Source organism: Strigops habroptila, chromosome 6 (assembly GCF_004027225.2).
Source record: "Strigops habroptila isolate Jane chromosome 6, bStrHab1.2.pri, whole genome shotgun sequence".
Taxonomy (NCBI): domain Eukaryota; kingdom Metazoa; phylum Chordata; class Aves; order Psittaciformes; family Psittacidae; genus Strigops; species Strigops habroptila.
This window is the reverse complement of record NC_044282.2, coordinates 20,696,703-20,723,815: the sequence shown is the minus strand read 5'-3', so window position 1 is coordinate 20,723,815 and position 27,113 is coordinate 20,696,703. Positions and strand designations below refer to the sequence as shown.

The 27,113-nt window shown below is 38.8% G+C and overlaps 1 protein-coding gene across 8 annotated transcripts in view; it reads right to left on the bottom strand.

Annotated features, from left to right (window-relative positions):
* Window positions 1-1,072: 1,072 nt before the first annotated feature.
* PNISR (PNN interacting serine and arginine rich protein) overlaps window positions 1,073-27,113 on the bottom strand; it is a 30,659-nt gene continuing 4,618 nt past the window's right edge. For 4 of the 8 annotated variants that reach the window (XM_030490622.1, XM_030490623.1, XM_030490625.1 and 1 more), the window contains 11 exons: window positions 18,995-19,113; window positions 17,541-17,726; window positions 14,570-14,793; window positions 12,712-12,898; window positions 12,259-12,449; window positions 11,541-11,678; window positions 10,639-10,738; window positions 9,864-9,917; window positions 8,415-8,585; window positions 4,502-5,597; window positions 3,918-4,255 (listed from right to left, as the gene is read on the bottom strand). In XM_030490622.1, the coding sequence (XP_030346482.1) occupies window positions 4,225-4,255; window positions 4,502-5,597; window positions 8,415-8,585; window positions 9,864-9,917; window positions 10,639-10,738; window positions 11,541-11,678; window positions 12,259-12,449; window positions 12,712-12,898; window positions 14,570-14,793; window positions 17,541-17,726; window positions 18,995-19,082 (2,466 nt within the window). In that variant the 5' untranslated portion in view covers window positions 19,083-19,113 and the 3' untranslated portion in view covers window positions 3,918-4,224. Of the gene's footprint in view, window positions 5,598-8,414; window positions 10,739-11,540; window positions 11,679-12,258; window positions 12,450-12,711; window positions 12,899-14,369; window positions 14,794-17,540; window positions 17,727-18,994; window positions 19,114-25,379; window position 27,113 lie in introns of those variants that run through there. The other 4 variants (XM_030490627.1, XM_030490628.1, XR_003992026.1 and 1 more) reach the window with 4 other exon arrangements.

The window sequence follows — 27,113 nt, the reverse complement described above, 5'->3', positions numbered from 1 at the left end:
GTTAACAATCGTTTTAGTAAAACTGATGTCCCCCTACTGCTGCGTATGGTCCTGGTCCTTGCGCGTCCTGGAACAAGAAAACACTCCTTCAGCTGAGAGTTGTTGCCATGAGACAGCAATTAGCTTTCAGTCTCTTTTATTACCAAATAACACACGGGACTTGCAGGGAAGGAGTCCAGATTACAGGACTCCTCACTTCTGGGAGGGGGGAGACATGGGGAGGAGCGATACCCAACAGCCTGCACTGCATATCCACAGCTGGGAGCAGAGCTTTTGGACCTGCAACGTGGCCAGGCTTGAGACAGCCCCGATGCTTCCCCTTGGGAACTTCCCGAGCCGTTTTGCTGCTGCTCGTTGCAGGGGCTGCCCTGCACAGTGTGCAGGCAGCGCCGTTGCTGTGGCCCGGGAGGGACAAGGCTGCCTTCCCCTCCCCATCCCTCGCCCTGGCACAGCTGCCCAGGGCCCTGAACTGAGGATCAGTTGAGGGGTTTGAATCCGTACGGCTCTTTGAGTGACTGTCAGAGCTGACAGACCAGGGAGCCCTTCTTCCCCTCCTCTCTCCCCTTGGCACGCTTTGGCCGTTTCAGATCCTCATGGTGAGCTAGTTTAACACGCTTAAATGGTAAAGAATCAAGCCATTTTTAAAAAAGAATTGTTTTCTGACACTTTATTGGGCCACAGGTCTGCTGAGAATGTCCCATGAAAACCAAAGCTGGCAGGAAGGGAGGGGTGCGGAAAGGCAGGGATAAGCCATGGCAGCAGCAGCTGGCAGCGCTCCCGTGCTTTCCACACAGATGACTGCGGTGGCCGGGTTCCCTGCCCGGCCGTGTGGATGGACACTGGCAGCCACAGGCGGGAGCACGGCCTGCACAAACCGCCAGGCAGCAGGTTTGGAGCAGTACAACCTCTTCCCTCTACCCAAAGCCAGCGTGTTTTATTAACTGACCTTGCCCAGTGCACCAACCCTCACTGCCCAAAATGTGGCCACTGGCAGGTCTCCTGCAAGTACAGTGTAATTCATCTACTAGGTTGATTCATCTACCGTTCGGATTTGGTTTTTTTAAAGCTAAATAAGGACTGCTGAAAGGTCTCAAAAGACCTGGTCTCAGCAGCAAATAAATATATGGCAAGGCTGCTCAGTGTGTGTGCACCGCTTCGCTATGCACCTACCTCCCACCCAGCAAAGCTCATGGTGCAGTGGGCTTAGGAGTCATTAAGGACACCTCAGAGCTACTGGAAAAACAGAGCTCAAAGGAATCCTTTATGCTGAGATACACAGCCTCCTTAAGACACAAAACTAACCCTTCCTTCAGGTGTGCCTCTGCATATTATTTATGCAGATTAATTTATCACTCGCCATTTATTTAGCAAAGCAAACGCAAAATCTGGAGAGAGCCAATCCTTCTGTTGCCACTGCTTTTATATTTGTGACTTTTAAAAATTTAGTAACAAGCAATTAAATACATGCACAATGGCAAGTATTTTACTTAACAGGACAAGCTGATTTTAAACTGGAGGCAGCTATTCCATTTTTCTGTTATTAAACACAGACTTCCAAGGTAACTGTAATTAAGAGCAGCAGCCTGGACACCAACCTCTCCCACATGACAAGGCCTCAAAGACACAAATGACAACAGATTTTTTCCCCCAAACCAGCAATTATCCCCTATTTCAAAAAGCATGTGGTTGCTCAATCTGTAAAAGTTGGAATATTTTACCCAACTGGCCTGTCCATGGCCACAGCCAGTTCCTGTTCATAAATGGCGCAACGGGTGCCTTGGGGTTTGCTCACATTGGGTTTGCTGTATTCATCTTCAAAAGAATTTGCATGGAAACCATTTTTCACTCGATTCCACACCATCCCTTATTTATTAAAACAATTTTTCAAGGGAAATGCCTCCAGCTGTCATGCTGCTGCATGACATTCAAAACTGTATGTCCTGCTCTCCTGCAGCGCACCAAAATGGTTTTTGCAGTATTTAAAAAAGAACAGAGCAGCAACTCAATTGAGACTTTTCCAACATGATACATTCCCATTGTAAAATATTCACGTTTGAATTTAAGAACACTTTAGGCGTGTGGAATTAAAGACTAGTTGTCATTTTAGCCTTTACCATTGAAAAACAGTTAGAAGGGAGTTACTAACCCACGAAGAATTCTAATGTAGGTGAAGCTGACATAGCACTGATGTATTTTTAATTACTGATGCGCTGAGTATGCTGTTTAGTAAGATTTCTGAAACAGTTAAATACAGAGATCGTATGCTCTTTTTATTGGCATACAGTCACTACCCATATAAGTGCATTTGTGTCAAAAAAATAATTCTCATATTTACAGGAAGTGACAGAATTCCAGTTGTTGGCAGAGTATATAAAGCTTTTCATACACAATCTTTTTTATTATTAGACAGAGAATATAAAATCTGAACTGAAAATCAAATTCAGTGCATCATGGAAACTGTATTCCTCAATAGCTTTTCTTAAACTTAATTCCTTCTCTCAAGAGACATCCTTCCGAGACATCTGTTATGCTACCTACTTCTCAAAAAAGTCTCCCTTTTACCAAGAGTAAATCATGTACTGAGATTGGATTAATACATCATTATTTATATCCACACCAATGCAAGTAAAATTTGTGTGTTGCAAATTATGCCTTATTTTGCTAACAGGCATGAGTGCATACGCTATGTGAAAGGACTTAATTGGGGGGGGAGGTATGTTATTTATAACCAATTAACTTATTATCTGTAACAGTGTTTTGATAAACATGCATCATGTATTCACCAGGCATTAGCTTGCTTAATAAACATGTAGTTAAAATGTGATTCTTTGCACTGAAGCAGTTTACTTCTAACTTACGAAAAAATTACACTGGCAAAAATGCTGCATAGCTGAATTCTAGTTTTAGTTAAATGGATTAATCTGTTCATGAAGACATGCTCTGCACATTGCCCATACTGCTAGATTTTTTTCTCAGAAGATACAGCCATCAGAGATATCCTACTTTCACGTTAAGCCTTTTGTCTTTTTCACAGTTGGTATCAGACCTTCTAGGCAGAGATCTCCCATCTTTTCCTACATATTTCCTAATGTTCTTCGTTAACAGTCACTGGCCTAGAGTTATGTAGTGGTTTGGTGTTTTTTGTTAACTAGTATTATTTCACACTCCTGCTACTAACAGTAGCAGTTAATTTCCTGAAGAAGGAGGTAAAATCAGTGACCTTTTCACTTTATGGTGATACTAAAACCAAAAATTTAGTTACGTTGCTGTCTCACCACTGTATTAGGTTTTACAGGAATCACAATTCTTGTAACACTAACAAAAATAAGCAGCTTTAATGTTCACTACACATTTAATGCATGTGCCAAAATGTAAAGTTAACCTACTGTCAGTTCTCTACTGTGTACTGAGTGCCATTTATAAATATATTCCATAAAAACATCTAAAATAGAGTCTTGTTCCTGTAATATCCCTGGACATTCAGAAAGTCCTCTCTGAAAACTGGGTGAGGAATATAGTTCCACAGCTTAACACTGTCACACAAGATCAGTTAGTTGCGCATATTCCTACTGGGGTTCAGTCTGTTTCAGTATAGCTTGTATTACGGTGACCCATATTTTACACACACAGCATATATTACTTGCTAGTCCAAATAAAAAAGTTATTAAAAATCTATTACACAGATCGAAAGGAAAAATAAGATGTCTTTGCTTTGTTCTTCCACACCCCCCAATAGATTAATCTCATCGTGTCCATGGATTACATATTCTGACAAGTGGTTTACGTTAAAATCTTTTTCAAGTACTTTAAAAATTGTTATACAAAAAAAGCTGCCTTTTTGTTTTTTCTTTAAAAAAAAAAAAGTACTTTCTACAATTTAACACAAAATTCAGGTGCAAGAATTTTAAACAAAAAAATGAACTAAAGAGCTTTATTGACATCACAGTACATTCAATAGTAATTTTAAGAACATTACAGCTGAAAGAGAATGGCCTGGTTTATATTCTTAATAAGCACTACCGTTCTTGGTGGGGGGAAAAAAGTAATACAAAGAAATCCTATTAGGTATTTAATTCTGAGCAGCATTTGGAAAAAATACACCTATTTACAGATAAAAAAAGGATTCTGGTTTCACCTACATAGCCACAATGTGCCTCTATAATGAGACAAGCCTTTATAACTCATGGAATTTTTAAACATCATAGCACTGGTGCCATAAATTCCTCAGCGTTTACGACGAAGAGGAGTCATTGATCTGAAAAAGAGAAGGAAAATGGGGGAAAAGTTAATTGGAAAACATAAAAGACCCCCAAACCCACACACACTTTAGGCTTTAGTAATTAATAGTTTTAAAAGATTTTTCCAAAGTTACTTTTGCCTAAGACAAAAAAATTAATAAATACCATACTTTATTAAAAAAAGTTCATATGCCGTACACATGAAGACGAATATAAAAAAATAAAAGTAAAAAGTCAGACAAAATACTTAAAAAGTATACTACCTTGATCGTGACTTAGACTTGTGTTTGCGGCTTGCCTTCTTACCAGACCTTTGAGATTTCTCCATGGAACATGACCGAATATGCTTCGATTTCTTAGCCTTCTTTTCTTTGCTGCTTCCTGGTGATTCAGAACTACTCCTCGCACTAGATTCGGAGCCTGACCGTTTTTTGCTATCTTTGGTAGTAATTTTTTTGCATTCTTGCCTGGAATCCTGTCTTATTATTTTCACACATATGGAATCACCGCGAGAGAAAGTTCTTTCGCTGTCCCTTTTTCTCTTTAATCTACTGTCGTCATGATTGCCAGCCTTACTTTCTTTTTCCTCTTTTTTGGACCTGTCTTTCCTTTTTTCCTGATCTTTCTCCCTTTCTCTGTTCTTTTTTCTGTCCTTATCTACAGCTCCGCCCTGCTCCTTCTTCCTTTCTTGGTCTTTACCCTCACTTTTATGTTTGTGCCTATTTCCAGGAGGGCTTCTACGCTGGTCTTCAGCTTTACGTCTATCCCTGCTTCTGCTGCGGCTTGCACGGTTAGCTCGCCTGTCTCTGGAACGGCTACTACGTCTGTCCCAGCTTCTCTCTCTCGAAGGACTCCGATTTCTTCGCCTCTCCCCTCTTTCAGCACTGTGATTCCTACTAGATCTTCTCCTTTCCCTTATTTTCTCCCTGCTCCGACTTCTCTCTCTCCTATTTCTGTGGGAGTAACTCCTGCTTCTGCTGCGCCTAACTTTATGTGAAGGTGTCCTACTGCGACTGTGCCTCTTCTTCCTTTTAGGAGAGGAAGAACGTGAAGAGCTGCGACTACTACCTGAGCTAGTGCTATAGGATGAACTAGATACAGTGCTGCTGCTGCTACTGCTTCTGCTATTGCTGCTACTGCTACCACTGCTAGAGCTTCCTGACCCGCTCCTTCCTGTCCTCTCTTTACCCTCTTTTTTAAGCTCTGTATCAGGTGCAATTGCATTTGGAGATCTTTTCTTTTCATGAACCGTTTCTGCTTCAATTTCTTTTGCCTCCTGTGATGCTGAGTTACTATTTTGTTCTTTGTTGATAAATTCATTCATCTCTTTTGAAACTTTTTCACTTTGTAGCTTTTCTTCTGGGGAAAAAAAGAAAAAAGTATGCAAAAGAAAAATGCAATTAATTTGGAATGACAATAATTTCCATACCACTACTTTCGGCAAAACCAAACTTCCAAGCATCTTTCGTAACACTTTAATGAATACACTATCTGCCATCATGCCAACTACCTACCAAAAAGACTTGTTTTCCTTTTTATAATTCTAGAAGAGTTGTAGTCCTGGTTTAGAAACAGTGCACAACCCACTTTTAGAAGCCCTTGATGTTATTTCACGTTTCAGTGGCTGAAGACGAAGTTCTTAAATGAATATCCTGGAGCACCAAAACTCCCAAACTCATCTACACAAACATACTTTTTCCTCCTGCAACTTTCTAATTCTCCCCTTTTCCTTCCTGCAACACTCCTCTAGCAATACCTACGTTTCCTGCCTTCCTTCCAGCCCTGTTTATCTGGGTTCAAGTAAACACTGGCGGGTCTGAAGAAGCTGCATGTCCCACAGAGTGCACGGGTGGGCTCTCAACCTCAGAACAGCACTGGCTGTACCAGTATGTTCCGTAGGACCCCAAAAAGCCTTAGAGGAGTACCTTGTGCTGTAGCAACACATTTATTTTTTGGGGAGAAACCCCCCACCCCCCCAAAAAAAAAAAAAACCAAAAAACCCCCCCCCCCAAAAAAACCACAACCAACCCAAAAAAACCCCCCAACAAACAAACAAACAAACAAACACCCCCCCCCCCCAAAAAAAAAACCCAAAAACCAAAAAACCAACCCACTGGGTTTAGAGCATTTTCCAAGGATAACTTAGATTAGTCCTAAATGCTAACTAGTACCAGCAATTCAAACTTTTCCTTGTTTTTAGCACGTTTTATAGCCAATGAATTCTAAGGGAGGGAAGAACAGCATAAAAGAGAGACATGTAGATAATTCTTTGCTTAAGACTTAGCTCAAAAGTTAAGACCACAGTATTTAATGCAGATAGATGGTGAAGGTCTTACAAAACAAAAAATTAGTCAGTTTGGATTATATGTAAGCTTGGTAGTCAGCAAAACATGGTAAGAAGACAACAGAAGAATTAAAAATATATTTCTTGACGTAACATAACAAATATCAGGCCAAGCTCTTCATAAAGCAAAATAAAGAAATTCAGACCCTCAGAGCATTTTCCAGACATTTCCAACTTTTTTAAAGTTTTACTTATTTCTATTCAACCTAGGATCCTTTGCAGCACTGGCCAGGGTTTACTTCCCCTTCCCATTTTAAATTGAACCCAGAAAAAATAACTGCCATTCTTAGTCAAAGAGTAAAAAAAAAAAAAAACCAAAAACAAAATCCAACCTGGCCTTTTGATGTGGGCCACCAGTTCCTGAATTAACTTAGGGAATAAAACTGCATCTGGAAAGCTGGAGTGATCCTAGTGGCAACTGACAGTCAAATCTAACCCACAAAAAAATTCCACCTGGTTGCCAAGTTATTAGGTGATACAGGCAGAAGCCAGCCTATGTTAGAAGATGCTGTATTGTATAGTAGAAATCTTCTGCCTTTCGTAAACACCACTAGAAATGAGACCCTGAATTTACTATTCTTTGGTATTCTGAATGTATAGAATCAGCTTCTTTACTCCAGAGTTATATTTCTGTAAATAGCCCCATGGAAATGTCCCCAAACTGACATCTGGCTTCCTGCACTAGGAAGACAGTGGTCATAGGCCACCAGCCAGTCACTCTCCCTAAAAAGCTATCCTTTTATGCATACATCTTAAAAAAGCTCAGAGAGAGACAGGAATATTAAGGAACCCAAAAGTTTAGCTAGTTCAGCCTTTTATTAAGAGATCCATATGTCCTATTTCTAGGCCTTTAAAATAAAAAGGAAGAAATCATCCATCTTAAAATAAGAAAAAAAAGTATGCTATTGTAACAGCACTTTATTTCTTCTGCAGCTTATGAACTTAGCTCACGACTTCTGCCCATTGTATTGTGCGTTGATCTACGCTGCTCTTCAGCAGTGCAAGGTGACTGTGATTCCCTTTTGACCTACGTTATTGGTACAAAAGGACAAACCTTACCTTGCATGGAGAAGCAGAATTAAATCAGAGGTTTAGTTTTGTTTTGTATTTTAAAATCACACCTGCCACCTTACCAGAGGCTAAGTGTGAACTGACTGGGTTCAGTTATCTTTCCCCAGTATTAGATATAAACCCCCCCGTTATGAAGATGCAACACATGGAAACAAGCCTCAGCTGCAACTGAAAACAGCAAGTTTGAAGAAGCTGCAGCCTACCACTGTACCTTCTGAAATGAGCACTGCTCAACATTATGTAACAGAAAAGCATGTTTTTCAGATGCAAAATATGCTTCATATACTTAAGAGTATATACACTTTTAAGGAATCAAGTTTATACAAACTGCAGTCTGGTGCAGAAAGGTGAAATTTATCCCCCAGACACAACTGAGATACTAATGATTTTGAAAAAAATACATTATACACACACACACATGAATTTTTATAAAGCAATATTAGTATTTATATAGTACAATATCTATAGCATATAGATATGCACCATGCCTTAAATTTGAAGTAGAATAATTTATGGAAAACACTACATGGATTTTTTTCTTATTATAAAGAAAAGCAGTGAACCCCATTTTGATCAAGTAGCTCAAACATCTTTTTTGTGAAAACTTTTTAAAGAACATTATTTCCAAATTTGTTTTCAGATTTTTTGGCTTAAAATGCATTTTCTCTAAGTAGTAAACTCCATATACAGCAGTATATGTAGCATATGTATATGTAATAGTGTATGTAAGCAGTACAGTAAGAAGACATCATATAAGTTACCTTCTAGCTGTTTTTCTAGTAGTAGTTGCTGTTCTCTCTCTTTTCTCCAAAATGCTTCCTGTTTTTGCCTGATTCTGTGCCGTAATTCCTCATCATCAGTATCAGATGATTCAGAGGCTCTGTCACTCCTCTCATCTTCACTGTCTCCTGATCCATAACCACCCAGTCCACCTGCGTGCATAAAGTCCAGTCTATCACGAGGAAAGATTAAGCTTTGTTCCTAATATTTCTGTGGGGCAAAGAGGAGAGTAACATTGCCCTTCCTTCACTTCCTCTTCTCTGATGAAGTCACTTTATTCTGGTAAGTGCCAATGGCGTTTGACTGCTGTGATCAAGGCCCCCATATCTGCATTGATGCTCACTGTCTGGTTCTACTCCTTCTGGAACGTCTATTTTCAGCAGGCAACCACTGTGATCATGGTACTTTTTCCATTGCACGGAAGAGCAAAAAAGCTCCCTGTGGAGATTGTAACAGTGCCTGCCTCTGTATCAGCAACCGGACAGAAAATGCCTGGGACCTTTCCCAGAAGACACCTCTGAAAGTACTTCAGCCGCCTCCGTAGTCCAAGGCTACAGAAATTCTGAATGCCATATCAATTTTCCTATATTGATTTAGAAAACACTGCACTTTGACAGGTATGGAGATGGAACAGAAATGGACTTTCTTCTCCCCTAGAGATAGTAATAACTACTGGACTGATAAGAAAGATAAGATAAGGTCAATTTAAACATCTGACATGGAGATATTTTACTTTCTTTCAGTCTGAGGTTCTTATGATCTTTATTGACTTAGTTTTAAAACGTGAATAATTGTGATGATAACATTCAACCTGATTAATCAGAACTGCAAGTTACGAACACATAATTAATCACTGACACTGCTGCAGTATGTTTTAGATGATAAAAAACATGTTGGGAAAGATCTTTTGCTGTTGTGTCTCAAGCTGGGATTTCTTTTTTCTGTGTTGTTTCTGGTAATACATGATATGGGAGTTTTTGTGTTTATGTAGCTTTTCAGTAAAATAATACTACCAAAGATAATATTTTTATTCCTAGACTTTCACATTAATCTATCAGCTTTCCCTTCTTGTTTGGACGGATCAAAATAGGAAAAAAATACAAACAGTATTCCTCTCTCTGAAGACTGCAGTATGCTTCTGAAACAATCATACTTTGAAAAGTGAATTTATCTGAAGTTTTTATGTATTTTCAAAATTAGGGCAAGATTCTCATACACTAACTCACACTGACTAGTCCTTTACTCCAAAAACCATCCCACTTATATCATTAGGATCACCTGTGGAACAAACAAAGGTGCTGATAAAGTTATCAGAAAGTGACCCATACTCCTGGGCAATTAAAATCTAGTTTCAAAATGCAATTCTAGAAACGCAAGGCAAGAGTGAAACTCCCCCTTTAAGCCCTCTCAAAAATAAGGAACATACTTACCGAGTCCAGTGAGGGAAGCCAGTGCACTGGACTGTGCCAGCTGTTTTGCAGGAGCTTTGTATCACATCAACAACAGGAACAACATGTTAACACAAATAGCCACGATTTCATAGTCATGAGTCTATGGTATTGTTAAATCTACTACTATTGCTGTTCTTTGGAGGGAGAGAAGAAACATTAAAAACGCATCATCCATTTAAAACCACTTCTAGATTTTCTGACCACAAAGATTTAGAATCTAACTGCAAATTAACAGTGAACAGAAAAAAAGACACAAATATATACTCATAAATCACTTTCCAAGTTACAGCATCTGCACATCATTTTCAAGTTTCAGTAGTTACATATTTAGATTACTCAGTTATGTTAAAGAAATCGGTTATGCAAGTACAATATGTGTTAATAGTGAAAGGAAATTAATTGCTAATTGAGGACTCAAAGTTTGTCTCTTTTCACTTCTGCACAGCTAGGAACTTGAGATACAAGATGATAGCATTAAGAAACAGCTACAACTCAAGAGCCATTGACACACAGGTACCATTTTATCTAAAATGAATTGTATGAAAGAAATGGAGTAACTGAAGTAACTCACAATACACTGCACAGAACGACAGTACATGATTACTGGATTTGAACTCTACCAAGTTGGATGCATTATACTAAAATTGTTCTTGGGGAATAACTATGGAGGTTAAATGTTCTAGAGACATGCAAATATAGAATATTCACTGAAGAAACTAACAAAAAAAAAAAACCCCAAAAAGAGCTGGCATACCTTTAGTTGCTTTACGGTGAACATCTTTGGCCACATAGTAAATTTCTTCATTTGTGACATCTAGGAGAATCTCTGTCAGCAGCATTTTTGTCAGCATCATCTGAAGAAAATTGTATTTACAATTAAAAGCCGAAACATCTTGAATAAATGCTACATTCAAATCATATCCGTAGAGCTTTCCTTCCTTTGATGGCTGTTAAAATACTCTCCTGCACGTGCTATTTTATGACTTCTTTCAGCAGATGTGATTTTAAAACATAGATCTGAAACTGTTTAAATTTGACCTGACTTCAAAAATTTCGGAACAGTTTGTATTTTGACTGTGAACTGTATCCCTGTGTATTATACACCGCTGACTCCTAATGTCAAAAATGATACAATGAATGAATATGTAAATCAGAAATATATTTAGACTGATCCCATTTATCCTTCAAAAAAGAATGAAGAGCACATTTCTGTCTGGTATGCTGACCCCAATCCTGTAAAAATCATCAGAGGTAACTTATATAGGATTTTATTGTTACATATTGTCTACAAAAATTGAAAATGTTGGAGGCTAATTGAGGTTTAAGCATAGATTTCAGACGGGTGCATTTAATCATCAAAAGTTTTCAGAAATTTGACAAATTAAGCAAAGCTACAGAATTAATAATGATCACTGTGTAAAGATCACAGTCATTATTTCACTATTGTGCTAAATATAAATTATATAACCTATATCCTTGTATATTTGAGAAAGACAGCATTATAGAGACATGCAACTATAACTCAGCTTTACTGTATGATGTGTGCTATACCTCTATTGACAGCATCAGGCAGAGAAAAAAGTGTTTTACTTTGCTATGCCTGGAAAATAGGAGCAAACAGACACAAACACTTAGTGAGAACTACATTATTAATACCATTTGATACTCCTTTTCTTCTTCTGTCATTTCTGGTTCGCTTTGCTCCTCTTGAGGAGCTGGGGATGGACTCCTGCTGGTTTTCCCAGCGCTTACGGCTTCTGCGTTTTCAGCATCTTCATCTTCCTCATCGCTGTCCTACAAGAACAGCATCATATATTTCAGGGAAAACTTAGATGCCAAGCTCATTAGTTTCTGTTGACAATAGTCAACTTGATTTACTTTGTAGTGAAATCTGTATTACAGTTATCATAAAACTCTACTTCTCTTCTCCCCTAATAAACATGCAGGTCCCCCTCTACCCACAGGAGATAAGAAAATACATAGACGTCAGTTCACTGCCAGAGAGGTACTTAGAACTGCAAACAACTGAGATAACTGCTAAAGTGAAGGCAATACAAGGTTTCCTAAATGGGCTCAGTTTAGCAAATACAGGTATCTGAATTTCTTCAGCTGCTTCAAAGACCATGTATGTTCCCAAACTCAATCTCATCCTTGTCTCATTGCTACTACAGATCAAATAATATACTTCTACCTTTCAGACATTAGCAACTCCAAAACACCAAGTAATTATCTACAAAGCAGCAGCTTAACCTTACTTTAAGCAACAGAAACAAAGAGATAAGCAGGAATACAGTATCTCTCTTTTGAAGAGACCAGAAAGTTGATACCTTTCAGGAAATACAAATCTGAGCAAAAAGCAAACACTTCTACTTACAAATTTACTTTTCTGAGGTAACCGTGGGCCATCCCCTTCTTCAGGCTCCTCACTTTCCTTTTTTTCTTTTTTAGACAACTGTGAACGTTGCTGCTCCATCCTCTCTTTTTCCAACTTTTTCTGTTTTTCTCGTTCCATCTTTTCCAGGCCCTCGCGAATCCACGCAGGCAGAGTTCTACGCTTCACAGCATCTACGTAAGCAAGGTTTACAGTTCTGTAAGATGAAAGAACCCTTCCCCCCAAAAATAGAAAAAAACCCAACCAAAACAAGCAAAACCAAAGAAACAAACCCTCCACCCCAATCCAAAAATGCCATGTGGGGAAAAAAAGAAATAGCATTTACAATAGCTTTTTCTTTCCCTTTTTACTTTCTATACATCTATGTAAAAAAAAAATAAAATTCAATTTCTTCAAATTTTTATGTTTTTTTATTAAGGAGTGGTTAACATGTACCAATCTGTGGAGGCTCCTGCTTCACAGGCATCGTGATAGGTGAACGCTGTCGGTCTCTGAATGAGGGTCTTTCCCTTCGATTTTGAGGAGGTGCAGAAGGTGCTGGTGGACCTGGTGGCCCTGGTGGTCCTGGCTGCCAATAAGGTGGGTGAAAGCCACCTTGAGGTGGACCAAAAGCAGCCCCATGCTGAAAGAGTAATGCAGTTTGTTTTTCTTCACATGGTAACACTAAATACAGCATGTGCGCAAGTCCATGCAAGTAGAAATCCACGATTTCTAGGCTACCGAGAGCATTCAATCTCTTTTTCTGTGGTTCCCGAGAAACAAGTTTTCCTTAAATATTTAATGAGTCAACTTAGATTTAAGCAGGGATCCTAACAAAGCTGAAGGGGCTTCAACCAGTTTCCTTTCATATTGTGCTAAACATTAAGCTCGACAATCACCACCTATCTCCAGCAGTTCCTTACCAGCTTATCATCAGAGCATGCAGTTAAATGAAGAGTACACAAAATTTAAAAGTCTAGCTATGGGAGCAGTCTTTCCTTGTAACTACAACATGAGGACAAAAATGGAAAGTTCAAGCTTTTATTACAAAAGGGATTTGCACTGTGTACTTTCCAGAAATCACTCATGGCTGTTACTAGTATGGCTGATTAAAATATTAACTGCATCAATATGCAAGTTTAGTAGGGACCCTGCGTACTGAAGAAGCTGTATGCAATCTGAAAGTTACAAGTCTTGAAGCATCGATGGAGGGAGGGGAGTGTTTTAGTATTTTCTGCCCAGAAATGCCTAATTAAACTATTTAAGAGGAGAGTGTTTAGGAAGAGAGTTACAGCATCAAATCTGTTTTTATTATATTGCACTGTGTATTTAAGTCATTAGTGCTAGAAACACTCTTCTGCTACAATTTCAGCTCAAGCATCCTTCTGTTACTTACTGCAAAACAAGTTTTCTGTAGAATTCAGAAAAATTAATTTTAAGAGTTGGTCCCACAATAGTAAACAAAGGAAATTATAAATTAGTGTATTTGAAAATTATTGGTTCATTTCCTAACAATATTGCTGAACAGGAGAATTTAATTATAGAGAAAAGTAGGCCAGAAGATAAATACCCATTTCTATCCATCTTCACTTGGGTTTATTTATGAACAGTAGGTAGGTGTTTTAACAGGTACAGCTGGTCATTTACTCAAAGAGTTTTGGAAGAAAAATACTGGAAATGGGGAGGAGGTCAAAAACTTTGTGTTTAAAGATTTGTGCAATGCCCCCTGCTATTGCTAGTGCTAAAACCACCTACAGATTCATTATGCTATGCAATTTATATGCCAGAATGAAGAAAAAAGTTTATGTGGATTTTTTAGAAATACCATTGTTTATTCAAAGAATCACAGTAGATAGATATGGAGAAGCTCAATGGATCATCCAGTCTATCTCCCTGCAATATAGGACTGTTCCATATGGTACATTATCTAGTGTTTTTAAGTATATATTTCTGAGATTTTTTTTTTCCTCTTCCTCCTCTGTTTTTTTTATTGTTTGTTTTTTTTTTTTAACCACAAAACGACATAATGTTAATTTCTATACTGGAACATGGTGATTCATTTTAATATTGCAGACAACAGCCGTTTCTCATTACTAGTATAGAAAAAAAAACACCCTTTCGCCTCTGAACAGAACTGAAAACTCTAAAGTCTCTTCTGTAAAGTATTTGGTAAAAATGTATCTTAGCAGATAACAGATTCTGCAGATGTTTGTAGAACTGAAGAATGAAAGTCGCCGCTAGATGATATTAGAGGAACACATCCACGGAAGGGACTCTGCGTGCCTACAATATTAAAGCAACAAATATGTTTCACCTGATAGTCAAACTGGTTCACTGGCCCCATTGCAAAGTTATCGGGAGGTCCCCCAAAGTTGTGATTGTTCTGGTTAAACATATGCCTGTTGTCGGGAGCAAATTCCCCACTGTCCTGACTGTTGCTGTCTTCGGATGGAGGAACAATTTCCATTTGACCTGGGGTTGGAGTCATCCACTGCTGATCTGGAGGTGGGTGAGGGGGCTGGTGAGGCATTCCCCATTCTGTTAAGGATTTAGAATATAATTCAATACCAAGTCAGTACAATTTATGAGTCACCAATCACGCAATGTTTTTGTACTGCTCAACAGGTTCCTCAAAGCAACACAGATGATGAAGTTACGAAGAATCATTAATCTACAGTCTCAACAATTTCTTCAACTAACTGAAGGAAACACAAATAGCTGTAGCTGAACTAACACCCAGAGGCTGGGGGCAGAACTGGATGGACACAGACACACTATAAATTTGTTTTTATAAATTTCCAGTGATACTGAGTCCATAGCACTTATAAATTGTATAAACTGTAAAAGAAGTGCCCCTACTTCTCTACTTCAACTCTCTAAGTAATGAGCTATTTTATTCCTTCACATAACAGGCTTAGAAGACCTATTACGGAAAGCTAATGGTTTTCTGAGCAGCACAGCCACTGAAACCTGCTTTCCAAAGTCTTGTGTCTTGATAATGGGTGATTCCCTGGATTCTCCAATATCGAGCAGAGGTCCTAGCATAAGCTACAGTCATAAGCCCTCAAACATAAGTTACAACTGGCTAACAGAGTGAAAAGGGTTTAAGGAATGAATTAATAGGTCATCTGGCCGTAACCTTTGTCTTCCTAGGAAATAAGTCTAAATACTCCTAAAGTATTCTAAGGAACAGAATCCTTTATCCAAGAATTATTGTTCATAAATGTGTATGTTAACATTTGACACTATTTAAACGCTCAATTTACCTCAAGTCAACTGACTTGAAAACTTGCAAGTCGCATACAAGAGGTGCTCTTTTCACTTGTGCCATTTTACCTTTTTATTAGTAGCATGTGAAAGACTTCTGGATCCAAAAAGAAACTTGGAAGGATATGGAGAAAGATTAAGCTTTGTAGAAACAGAGTAAATATGTGAAGAGAACTTTGGGTAGCCTTGCATGCTATGATTTAGTTTGTCTGCCTTTACACATTAAGAATAACATTGCCTAAATTAAGGGAAGCTAGGTCGTATCTTCTTCAGCATGGTCTTTATCAGCATCCCAGAAAACTGGGAAAACAGCATATCCTTTGAATGATATACCCAATCATAACAGAATGCATTGGTACATTGTTTCCTGTTAACAAAAGGTGTTACATTCTTCTCACTCCTAGATATAGGCTGTTTTCCTGTTCTACATTTTCTGTGTGAGCTTGGGCACCAAGCATTTATAATTATCAGTAAAATGTCTTCCTCACATTTACCGTTCTGTGACTGTTTGCAAAAGATACCGTTTAAGGTATTATTCTCTCTCACCTTAGAGACGGCAAAGCACAGGATGAGGAACTCACACCACAGGATCATATGGAAAACAAAGTTGTCCAATAATGACATAGTATTTCTGTGAAAACCTCTACTTACTATACAGAAATACTGCTAGAATACACTCTGTGTACTGCCACACAGTAAAGTTCAAATTCCTACGTATGGCTACAATAACTTACAGCCCAGAGCAGGTATGTGAAACCTGATGGCTACCTCCCTGTTGCAAAGCACACCTAAGAACTGCCATGGACATTTTGAGCCTACTTCTATGAAGCACTGCAATTAAACAAATGGGAATAGTCACAGTGAAAACTGGAGGTGTTATTCTTTCAATCATTAACAGAACCAAGCGTGAAGTGCAGTTTTCACCAAGATGACAGAAAGCATGCACACAGGCTTCCTAACTACCTTGCTCACGCACTTCCAACTGCATTATAGAATGGTGAGGTAACAAACCTTTCAGAAAACAACTTCAGAAAAATTTTTAGCAGAAAATACCCAATCTCTACCCCATGCTTATTGCCAGTGTTACTTTATGAAGTTTCAAAAAGAAAATGAATTTTTGGCCAAAACTGAAGTTTTGAGGAAGTTATAAAGAACTGAAAATAACTGATATTAACAGAAGTGTTCAATCAACTTTAACTTACAGCAACTGAAAAACTACGCAGATGACAATCAGATACATAAGTAAAAAATGGAAAATACTAAGTATATGAAACTGAGAATCACAGAATCAACTAGGTTGGAAAATGCCTTTAAGAGCATCAAGTCCAACCATTACTCCAGGACTGCCAAGTTCACCACTAAACCATGTCCCTGAGGGCCTCATCTACATGGTTTTTGAACACTTCCAGGGACAGTGATTGCACCACTGCCCTGGGAAGCCCATTCCAATGCATGAAAACATATTTTACAGATGAAATTTTGCTCATCTCGTTTTTCAACATTTTAAGACACCCGAAGCCAACATCTGCAAGCTATATTGTGAACTCATTCTACATGTCAAGATCACAAAGAAGGAGGTATTACACTACAGGATAGGGCAACATATGCTTTTTAGTTCTGAGGCACCCTGTTGCCTTCAGCGCTACTGTTCCCAGCGCGATGGGATAAGCAAAACACAACACAAGATGTAAGAATAAGAACTCAGGGGAATAAACAGTGTGAACTGCAGTTATCTTTCTACAACATTCAGGAACAGAATAAATCTTTTGCGTATGTATACTATAAAACCGATTTATATAGAGATTATGGAGTTGTATTATCAGACCTTTGTGTCTGTACTGTTACACATCTTGTGGAACACTTGACTGCGAAGTAGCAGCTGTGATACTCAGTTATGATGCTACTGGTAGTTCTGCATCCTGAAACCTGAGGGACAGGGCATATTCACACCCAAAAGTGTCTGACAAAATTAAAATTTCATTATATAAAATACTGAATGAATGGCAAGGAAAACAAACCTGGCTGCCACATTCTGTTGAAGTTGGGATCCCCCTGAAAATTATTATGGTTGTTTGGACCAGACTCTATTCCTGAAATATCCTGTCCGTTTGGCATCATTCCTTGTTGTTCCACTACACTCTGTTGCCCTGAGGCTTCTCGCTGAGCAATCCATGCTTGAGCTAATGCAGCCCAGTCAATCTGGCCTAAAATAAACAGAGGAATTTTAAAAGGTTAGTATTCACATGTCTGAAGTTTAAATGTTTCTCAATTACATGTCTCACTGCTCAAGAGAAATGGTCAACGTTTACCTTCAGCAAGTACCATGAGCACCATTAAAACATACTCACAATAGTGTAGAGTAAAGCAAACTGAAAGCAAATGTCAGTGTACATACTTGCTGAAGTAGAGTTTCTCTGCATATGTTCAAAAATGCCATAAGGCAGATTATTTTAGGTTCACATTAGCACCGAATGAGTGGTAGCAATACACTTTTTACTTAAGTGATCTGATTTTGATATCAGAAAGAAATATATATATAGCCTTAAATTCTGAATTCAAGTCTAAGAAAGATGCATAGTTAGAAAACTACATTTTGCAATGTATAGTCTTTGTATAACCCCCAATTTCTGGAATGCATAGTTCTCTCCCCGCTTTTTTTCTTTACTACCATTCCTTCCAGTAAGTAAGTAAGTTGCACTCTCAGATGAGGATACTAGTATACCTTCTGCTCATTATCAAGTCAGGAAATCTCTCTAGTGAAGTCAGAGAAACTGAAGTGACAGAAAGCCATGTAAAACCAGTGTGCCGATCACTTGAACAGAGTATCAAATACATGCCTCTGCTCTCTTCTATCTATTCCTGTATTTCTCTTGATGCTTTGAATGGCTGTCACCTCACTCTCAATTTCAGGTATATTGTTCTATTGTTTAAAATGGTGGGTTTATTTTTCTGGTGGGGGTAAAAAAAAATCCAAACAAGAGATCATGATTATCACTGCTGTAACCTAAAACAAATACCATGCTAATCTTCCAGTGAGAATTTTTCTGTGTATACACCTGCATTAGTATTTCTGCCACACAGGCACTGAATAAAAAGCAGATTTCCTCGAATAAACAATTCAGCTTGGCTACCGAACTGGCAGAAATACAGATTCTGTAACTGACAGGGATACAGATTGTGTAAAAGTACATAAGGCCTAAATGTTAATCTGAATGACTGGTAAAATGTTGATAATTTGTCCAGGATAACTCAGGTTGCTTGTCTGTACTTTGCATATTAAATATTAACTATGTCAAAACATTTGGAATTGATGTTTTATTTTTCTAGTTCTTCAGAAAAACATCATAAATGTATTATCTTGAGAGCAACTACAAAAAAGCAACTATCAGTCATGCTCTGAACAAAGATTCAAAAATTCAAATGACAACAGGTAAAAAAAAAAAAGAACCCACAAAGCTTTCCATATACTTACTTGGATCTTGCTGGTGCTGAAATGACTGCATCCACTGCTGTTGGTTCAAAGGCCATTGCTGCCAAGGTTGTCCACCTTGATCCCACATCTTTTAAGTCTTTATATAGTCTATATTTCAACTAAAAATAATAGTTGTATGTTTAAATAGATGCCCATGAAATATCACATAACTGAAACTTACATAACTGCAGATATAGTTAAGCCTTGCAAAGCAAGCTGAAGCAATGCTGGCTTAATATTTTAAGCTGGAGGAAATGGTTCACCCTTTAGAGTAATATCTGAAAATACTAATGCCAGATTTCAGAAGCCCAGTATGCTTTCTCTGTATTTTCGCAAAGAAATTAACTACAAAATGACGTTCAAGGAGAGGTATGACAAGTTTACAAGACAAGAACTCATCTGACAATAAATGCAATTTAAAGTCAAAATATAAAAGACATTAAGTGATACCCTTGCCTTTTTCTTAGGGAAAAGATGTGTATTTTTCTATACAAGTGTCATGCAAGTCTGTTAAGCAAGACAAAGGAAAGTCACTGAATGGTAAAACACATCGTTAATGATTGCAATGGAGAACTGCACAGGTACAAGATGGTGTCCACATGCATTTTATGCATTGTACAGGCTCATTATAATTTCTAAATAATACATGCCTTCTGAGGGAAAAAAACCAACAACAACCCACCACTGCTTAACTGCATATTTAGCACATGGTCCCTTAAAATTGCGAGAAACATTTTTTGGTGCTGTGCTCTATGTCCTGAGTAGGCAGCAGCAGCCCTAGGACGTGATAGCTCCGTAACCTCCTTTAAGTGAAGCTCCAGGACCAGCTGTGCAAGAATTTGACAATGCAGAGCAGCCTACCAGGTCGGTATGCCTTTAATGGAATACCAACTCCTTCTGGTCATTTGTACCTCCTGCGTACACCTAACCTGCTACTGCTACACATGGAGGACCAGAGAGTGGCCACCTACACTGCTCCAAACAGCTTCTCTGAAGACAAACCCTGGGCGCAGTTTTGAGAGCACTCCAGAAGTTGTTCCCAAACACCAGTGGGGTTAAGACTCCCTCTGTCCCACCCGCTCTGTTAACTTCTCAACAGGCTCCACTCTCAAAGCACATATCCTCATACCATTCAACAGACAATCCTCGATTTCATGCTATAAAACCATCACCCATGTAGGCTGTTTCAAATACTCCAAACTTGAAAGAAACAGAAACGTTCATTCACAGGAGGAGCACACGAAACCTCATTGTGGCTTACAGCCAAGTGCAATACAAGATAGATGAGTACAGCCTGTCAACTTCAGAAGAAACTAGCTCAGAGCAGCCAGTGCCACTCAGGTGGCCAGCCAGGAACATAACCCCCACCACTCTTACAGAGCAGGACGCAAGCAGCCCCACAGACAGGGCTGGCTTTCAGCACACAGAAGAGCTTGCAAAAGGATCTTGTGCTCAGTGCTTACACGTTCATACAAATAATTGCATGACTGCATAGGAAGAGAGCATCACACTGCAAAAACACACAACAAAAAAAAGCTGTACAGAACACTGTGGGGTGTTGGGTCATACAGAGATGAATGCAAGCTTGTATCTTGCACACTTCTGCCAAATTTTATTTTTAATCTGAAAAACCAGAGAACACCTTTGTTCTGAGACCACTTATATTCAAGCCAGTACAAAAATTATACATGTATGGCTCAGAAAAATTCAGTTGCAAATGCCTTTTCCGGGGGGAAGGGAGGGCTTTAAACAAGACCAGATCAACTTGAGAACAGCTGGAGTACTGGGCAAAACCTACATTACTATTTTTACTACCTTTTCCTGCCAAATTAAGTACGGTGGTTGTTTTTTTGTGGTAGAGTTTTTGTTTGGGGTTTTTTTTTTTTCAGATATCTTTATATGATATTCAAACCTTTAGTAGGTAAAGACAGTATCCTTTTTTCTTTTTTACATTTTTATCTGTAGCTAGGAAATTAATTTTCTTATACCAGTTGAGTGCAAGGCTGGCTAATAATGCATTTAATGCAACATTTAAGCAGACCTTACCATACATAGCTCCCCAAATACTCCTATGCACATATTTCACACACTGTGTATGAATAAGTAACCTCACATACTATTTCCACCCTAAAGAAGAAAAAGATAAGTAACAGTTTCTTCCTCCCCTCAGTTCATCTTTCCATCTGGAATCCAAATTCTTTCAATTGTCAAAATAAACTTGTTAACGTCTTAAACCAAAGTTGTAACAACTGTGGTTCAAGATAACCACTAGCCTCAAAGCCCTGCACAGCCTCTCCCTTTGTTCCCCGCTGTTAAATCACACTAACAATAATAAAAATGCATTTCAGTAATTCTGGTAGCACTTTTTTACCTAAATACATAGTACCTTGGAAAAACTTTGCGGGATTTACTAAAATAAACTCAGCAAAAGATTGAGAAGATTAAATTGTTTCACCAATAATGTAAGAGGCAGGTTTGCATATAATTCAATAAAAAAAAATAATACAGTTAAATATCAATTTCTCTTATGGAAGTGCAACAGTATTAAGGGCACCTCTACAAATTCAACTGAAGTGGAACCTCCTACATACAGTTTTTACTTGATAGGATCAGATGAGATTTAATTTTACTGGACTATGTATCTCTGTCCTAAAATCTTAGATATTCTGGATTTGTTTCACATGTTCCAGCTAACACAATTAGCTTATAATAAACTTTGTACCTGATAAAATGCTTATCAGTTATGTGTTTCTCATGGATTCTGCACTGAAAAGGACATGTAGTATTCAAGCCTTTTCTTCTTTATTTGCAGGCCTTGATCCTCACTATGGACAAACTTAAGCACCAGTTTGGAGGGTAAGAAGGTCTAAGGTAACAAATGCCTCCAGATCTCCTGTGTATAACCTGTCTCTGAGATAGCAGCTACCTTACCATTTTATAAAGTGTTCAAAGAAATTAATTCAACTTTTTGGTGGTGGGGAGATAAATTATTCTGCAGCTATATCAACTGGCATCTGAAAAGGCGACCAAGAGACACAGAAGACAGGCAGTGACTTTAAGCAGCAGCAGCAACATTTCATTCCCCTCCTGGATTCCTTCTCAGCAAGTTATCATGCCCTAGGACACCGAGGCCAAATCCACACTCCGAAGGGAAGTGGTGCCAAAGGATTCCACTATCTCCCCATCAGAGAGCAGCACTGACCCAGGACACCTAGCACTCCTCCGGTCTGCTCCCAAACACGTTTCAGGTGTCAGCACAGACCTGGGACTCAGAAGGCAGGTTAAGACGTGTCCATTCTGGTTTAGAAGGTCAGATACTCACCCAGTGCCAGCTGGCTTCAGGGCCAGAGTGAAAAACCCTGTCGGGTTTTAGCTGTTAGCATACATAGCTGCTGCTTCGTCAGTCTGCAACATAATATGGCCTAGAGTCTTCAACTTTCAAGAGATTATCTCACCTTATTATTGCTATTTTGGGGAGAGAAATCAGGTGGGGAAATGCAAAGCAAGAGGTCAAGACTTAAGAGTTGATTTCTATTTTGATGCACAACAGTATGACAAGACAGCAACAGCTGTGTAAAACCTTAAAGAACTTCAACATTTGGTTAATTCAATTTAACATCCAGAACAGACTGATTTAAAATCGCTGCCATCTGAAACTGATACATTTAGTTTGTGATCTGTATTTGAAAGCTTTTAACTCTGTATTGCATTTGTACTTTCACTGTTTTCCTGAAGAAACATTTATTTTCTTAGGTTGGCAACTTTATAAAAAATGCTGGCTTTCAAGTACACAGATTTATTACCAAATTCAGTGCAAAAGCTTTCTTTACTCATGAGAAATATGTACTACACAAATACTTAAGCAATTCCATCACTTTCTTTACGAAACTGTACAGCCAAAAGCCCTTTTTCAAATATCATGTGAAAACTGGCCAAAACTATTACTAATTTTTATATTTATTTCAACTTGATCTTCATTTTGCTATTCTTTGGAAAGAAACAGGAAGTGGATATGAAAGTAACAAAATGAGCACCTTAAAATGTTTATAAAACTAACCTTAAGATATACTGGGTAAAAGACCACACGTATTCAAATTCTTTAATATCAAAAGCTAAATGATGTATTTTAATACGCTCTATTCAGAGACAGTGAACAGAAGAGGTTTGCTCTATGGCCTCTCTATCTCTATGGTGACCTGAAAGAGCAGGACACCATTGCTACGTCCTTGCTTTTTTGCTCCCCACTTGGTTTCCTGCACCTTTTCAAAGTTTTCACTCACTGGTATAAGGTAAACATGAAAAAGGTACTTGATGTACAATCTTCTCACTACAGGCATTTAAAGGTGATTTACTGTCTTCACAAACTGTTCTGCTAAGCACTGTTTCATGGTTTCATCTCCTACTAAGTTTCTGACGCAAACAAACTGGCTTTAGCTCCATCTTTGAGAATGCAACTTAAAACAAAACTAAATCTATCCTTACATACAGACAAATCTATTAAACTACATGCACGTAGGCTATTTGATGTTACTCCTTTTTACATAAAAGTAATGTAACTTCGTATACTGCCTGGGGAGCTTTACTGAGTATATAAAACTCTTCAAGAGAATCTCAGTATTGTCCCATCAGACACGTCTGACAGTTTCCTTTGCTAGTGATGCTAATTTAAAGATGTCAAAAATAAAAACAGCCTGAGGCAAGTCTTCTGATAATGAACAAACCAAAACAACACTTTTGAACCTCAGTGCCATAAACTGAAAGGGCACAAACCATTTCTTAAAGAACTCACAAAACACAGCAAAGAAAATGTAGCCTGTTCCCAGTAACTTTACATTTGCTGCAAGTGATCCACACCCAACCTGGGGGAAGCAGGGAAAATACCAAACCCAAAACCAATGAACCATGCCTCTCCACCCACCAAGTAAGTAACTTAAAGCTTGAAACAGTTGAAACCTCTTGCACTAATGTAGGTGGACAAGAAACAAACATTTTTTTCCTAAGATGTATCAAGTAGTAATAATGGAGAACAGAGAACCAAAGTCTTCTCCCACCTAATTAAAATCTACACTGCCAAAACTAGCTTAGGATGTTGCCATATGAATTATAAATGAGATTTGATTTCTTACAAAAAAAACAGCATCGCCTGAAAGAAAGAGGCTTCACCTATCACAGTGGAAGGCTCTTAGGCCCACTAGTAACACAAGGCCAAATACAGATCAGAACATCCAAATCGCAGTGAAACAAGTTTTATTTTCCCTGGGGGGTGGGGATTAATACTGGCTATAATCTACTAAATTCAAACATTAATAAGACACTAACAGAGAGGTACATGAACTGAGAAATCATTAAGACACTCTGGGTCCAACATCACGAGTGCTTACATCAGGTTTTGAAAAGCAAACAGGTTCAAAGAATGGATCCATTGTACAGGTACCTACTTGCAAGGGAAAATGCAGATACTACCCCTCTCATGACGATGGTGCCAAGGTTTTTTTATTTAGCTCTTCTACCCTCCATTTGGATACAGCCTTTCTGCTTTCTCGAGCAGACATAAACAAAAGAACACTTATTGGTGCTTCAAGAGCCATTCCCTGATGTCGGACCACGAACAGGAACCTGAATCTATTAAAAATCTGTTTGCCAATGAAGAAACAGAAGCCAATTCAGGATTCTTTTTGTTTTATCCAGAGGCACAATCACATGGGAGAAACACCCCATCAATTCGTGTTTAGTTTCAGTTACATGTAGTTAACAGATCATGAAAAGTTAACATGAGATCTCAAAATTTTGCTAGAGTATTTAAGAGCAGCCATGTTCTGTTGTATGTTTACAAGAAAAAGATTCCTATTCAAAGGCTGGACCTACTGGAACTTTATTCAAAGGCAGGATCTGCTAAAGTTTTATTACAGCAAATTACTGGTACTAAATGTGCCACCTTTGAGAGTATTGCTGGTGAAAGCTCCCCTGTTGACAATAAAAGTTGACAACAGCAGCAGAGATAGGACTTACCTTGATCCCCAGCAGAGAGCAACCTCTGACAGCCAGCGGCACCCAGGAAAATTTAAAGTTGGTGCCAAACTCTCTACTATACTCCTGTATTTTACCCAACAAAAAGCTAGGTTAAAACAGAGAAAGAACAGGTATTTTAAAAGACATCTTTCCAGTCCTCTCCTCAATTGTGATGTGCATCTCAGCTATAGATTACACCCTGTGTCAACCTGTTCTTTTAGGAAAATGCCATCTCCTTCAACATGCCTATCTGTCTGCAAAAGAATGTATTTTCTGATATGGTTGTATGATGTGTCCAGACACACCGCACATACTGAAAAGTATTAGAAACTACTTACCAGTAACCAGAGTTTTGACAGATAGTTCACATGCTCACCTTTAACTCTGGGAGGCTTTCCCCAGCACTCCCCACAAAACACAGTTACCTTGAAGTAATCACAGACTTTTCACACCGATGGGGATGCCACCCTGTCAAATAGAGCATGGTTTCCTGGCAATTTCCCAATGGCACAGTGCTTGGTGAAGGACCCCTGCAGTTAATTGCCCACTGATGTAAAAAATGGGCCTGTTTTTTAGACAAGGCCACCGACCAAACTTGAGCTCTACCAGGCTCACTCAGATTCCTCAGACAACTCTACCTTGGCAGCTTTGTAGTGTAAGCTCACCAAATCTGTTACCCGGTTCAACAGCACTTGTGCAGAGGTAACTATGCTCAGACCTCTCAACAATAGATAGGAACAGTCTTAGGGAGCAAGGCTCAGTCCTGTGAACTTCAAAAGACAAAGCCCACTTGGCATCCTGGAGATGCTATCTTTCTCATATGTCTATGACACCGGCTGCAGCAGAACTGAAAAATACCAAGAAGTTTCACCTGGAAAGATAAGCAAGACTTGCCCCTACATAAAATTTAAGAGAGCTAATGGATAATCTCAATTGCTGCAATTGATGCAGATAGTCCAAGACAAGCAGCACAGATACTTACAAAGTTAGCTCAGCTCCAGAAGAGCATTAGGAAAATGGCTAACCATACCTAGTTGGCCAGGTGAGTACATCAAGCACACTTTTCTTGCTCCAACAACCTCGCGTTGTGACATTATGCTTCTCCTCAGTATGAATGTTACACAGCAGAACACCTTGCACACTGACACCTTCTGCAGAAGAAGAGATTTGGAGATTCTGAATGGTTTGTCCCAAGAAATTCATGGAAGTGAAATATCTTGGCAATGAAAAACAAGTAATCTTTGGAAAATGAAATTAAATAGGATATTTGTTAGAAGCAAGACTACCTCAACTCCAAGAAAGAAGGAGACAACCTAGGACTCAGGCTGTCCCTAGGAGCAACACAGCAGGCACCTTCTGCTGCGTCATGAGCTGAAGAGATCAAAGTTAAGAACTCCTACATTAGACATCAACATCATTTGACTAGGTCTCCAGAACACAATCTGGCAGCCTGGTTTATTCAAGCCTGTAGACAAGTAGACTAATGACAGATGATTCTGGAGCCTACAGAACCAAAGCCAATAATCGAGTCCTTTCTGATGCAGAAGACAGACTATTGCATCACCTTCCTGATAATGTTACTCATCATCCCTGAACAGCTGGTCCACATGTGACGTGAAATGGCCTGACAAGTTTTACTTGCAATCTGAGCTCTAACACATAGCTGCAGAAGTTCTTGCGGTGACTACAGATCTTGTCTTGCAGGCCTTCCAAATAGGCACTGCATTTTAGCAAAGTATCCGCCATCTAAACAAACAAAGAAGCTGAAACTACCAGCCACCATGTGTGCTTTGAGAACACCTACACAGCTAGCCTTTGGACCCCGGGGTTTAAACACAATGCACTCTTTTTAATATTGCATTCACAGGGTAAAAAAAAAAACCAACCTACAGATGTTCCATCTCCTCTAAGACAACCTGCCACTGCAGTCATGACATTTTGACTATCTTTAGATCTACAGAGTAGCTGAAGGGAAGGATCCCAAGAGGTAGAAGTCCTGGTTTGTAAGAAACTGCAAGTACTGGTTTTGAAATTAATTAATATTAAATAATGTTAAATAATCAGTGCCATTAACTTTCGGCATGAGTTCAAGACAACACAAGCAGCAAAG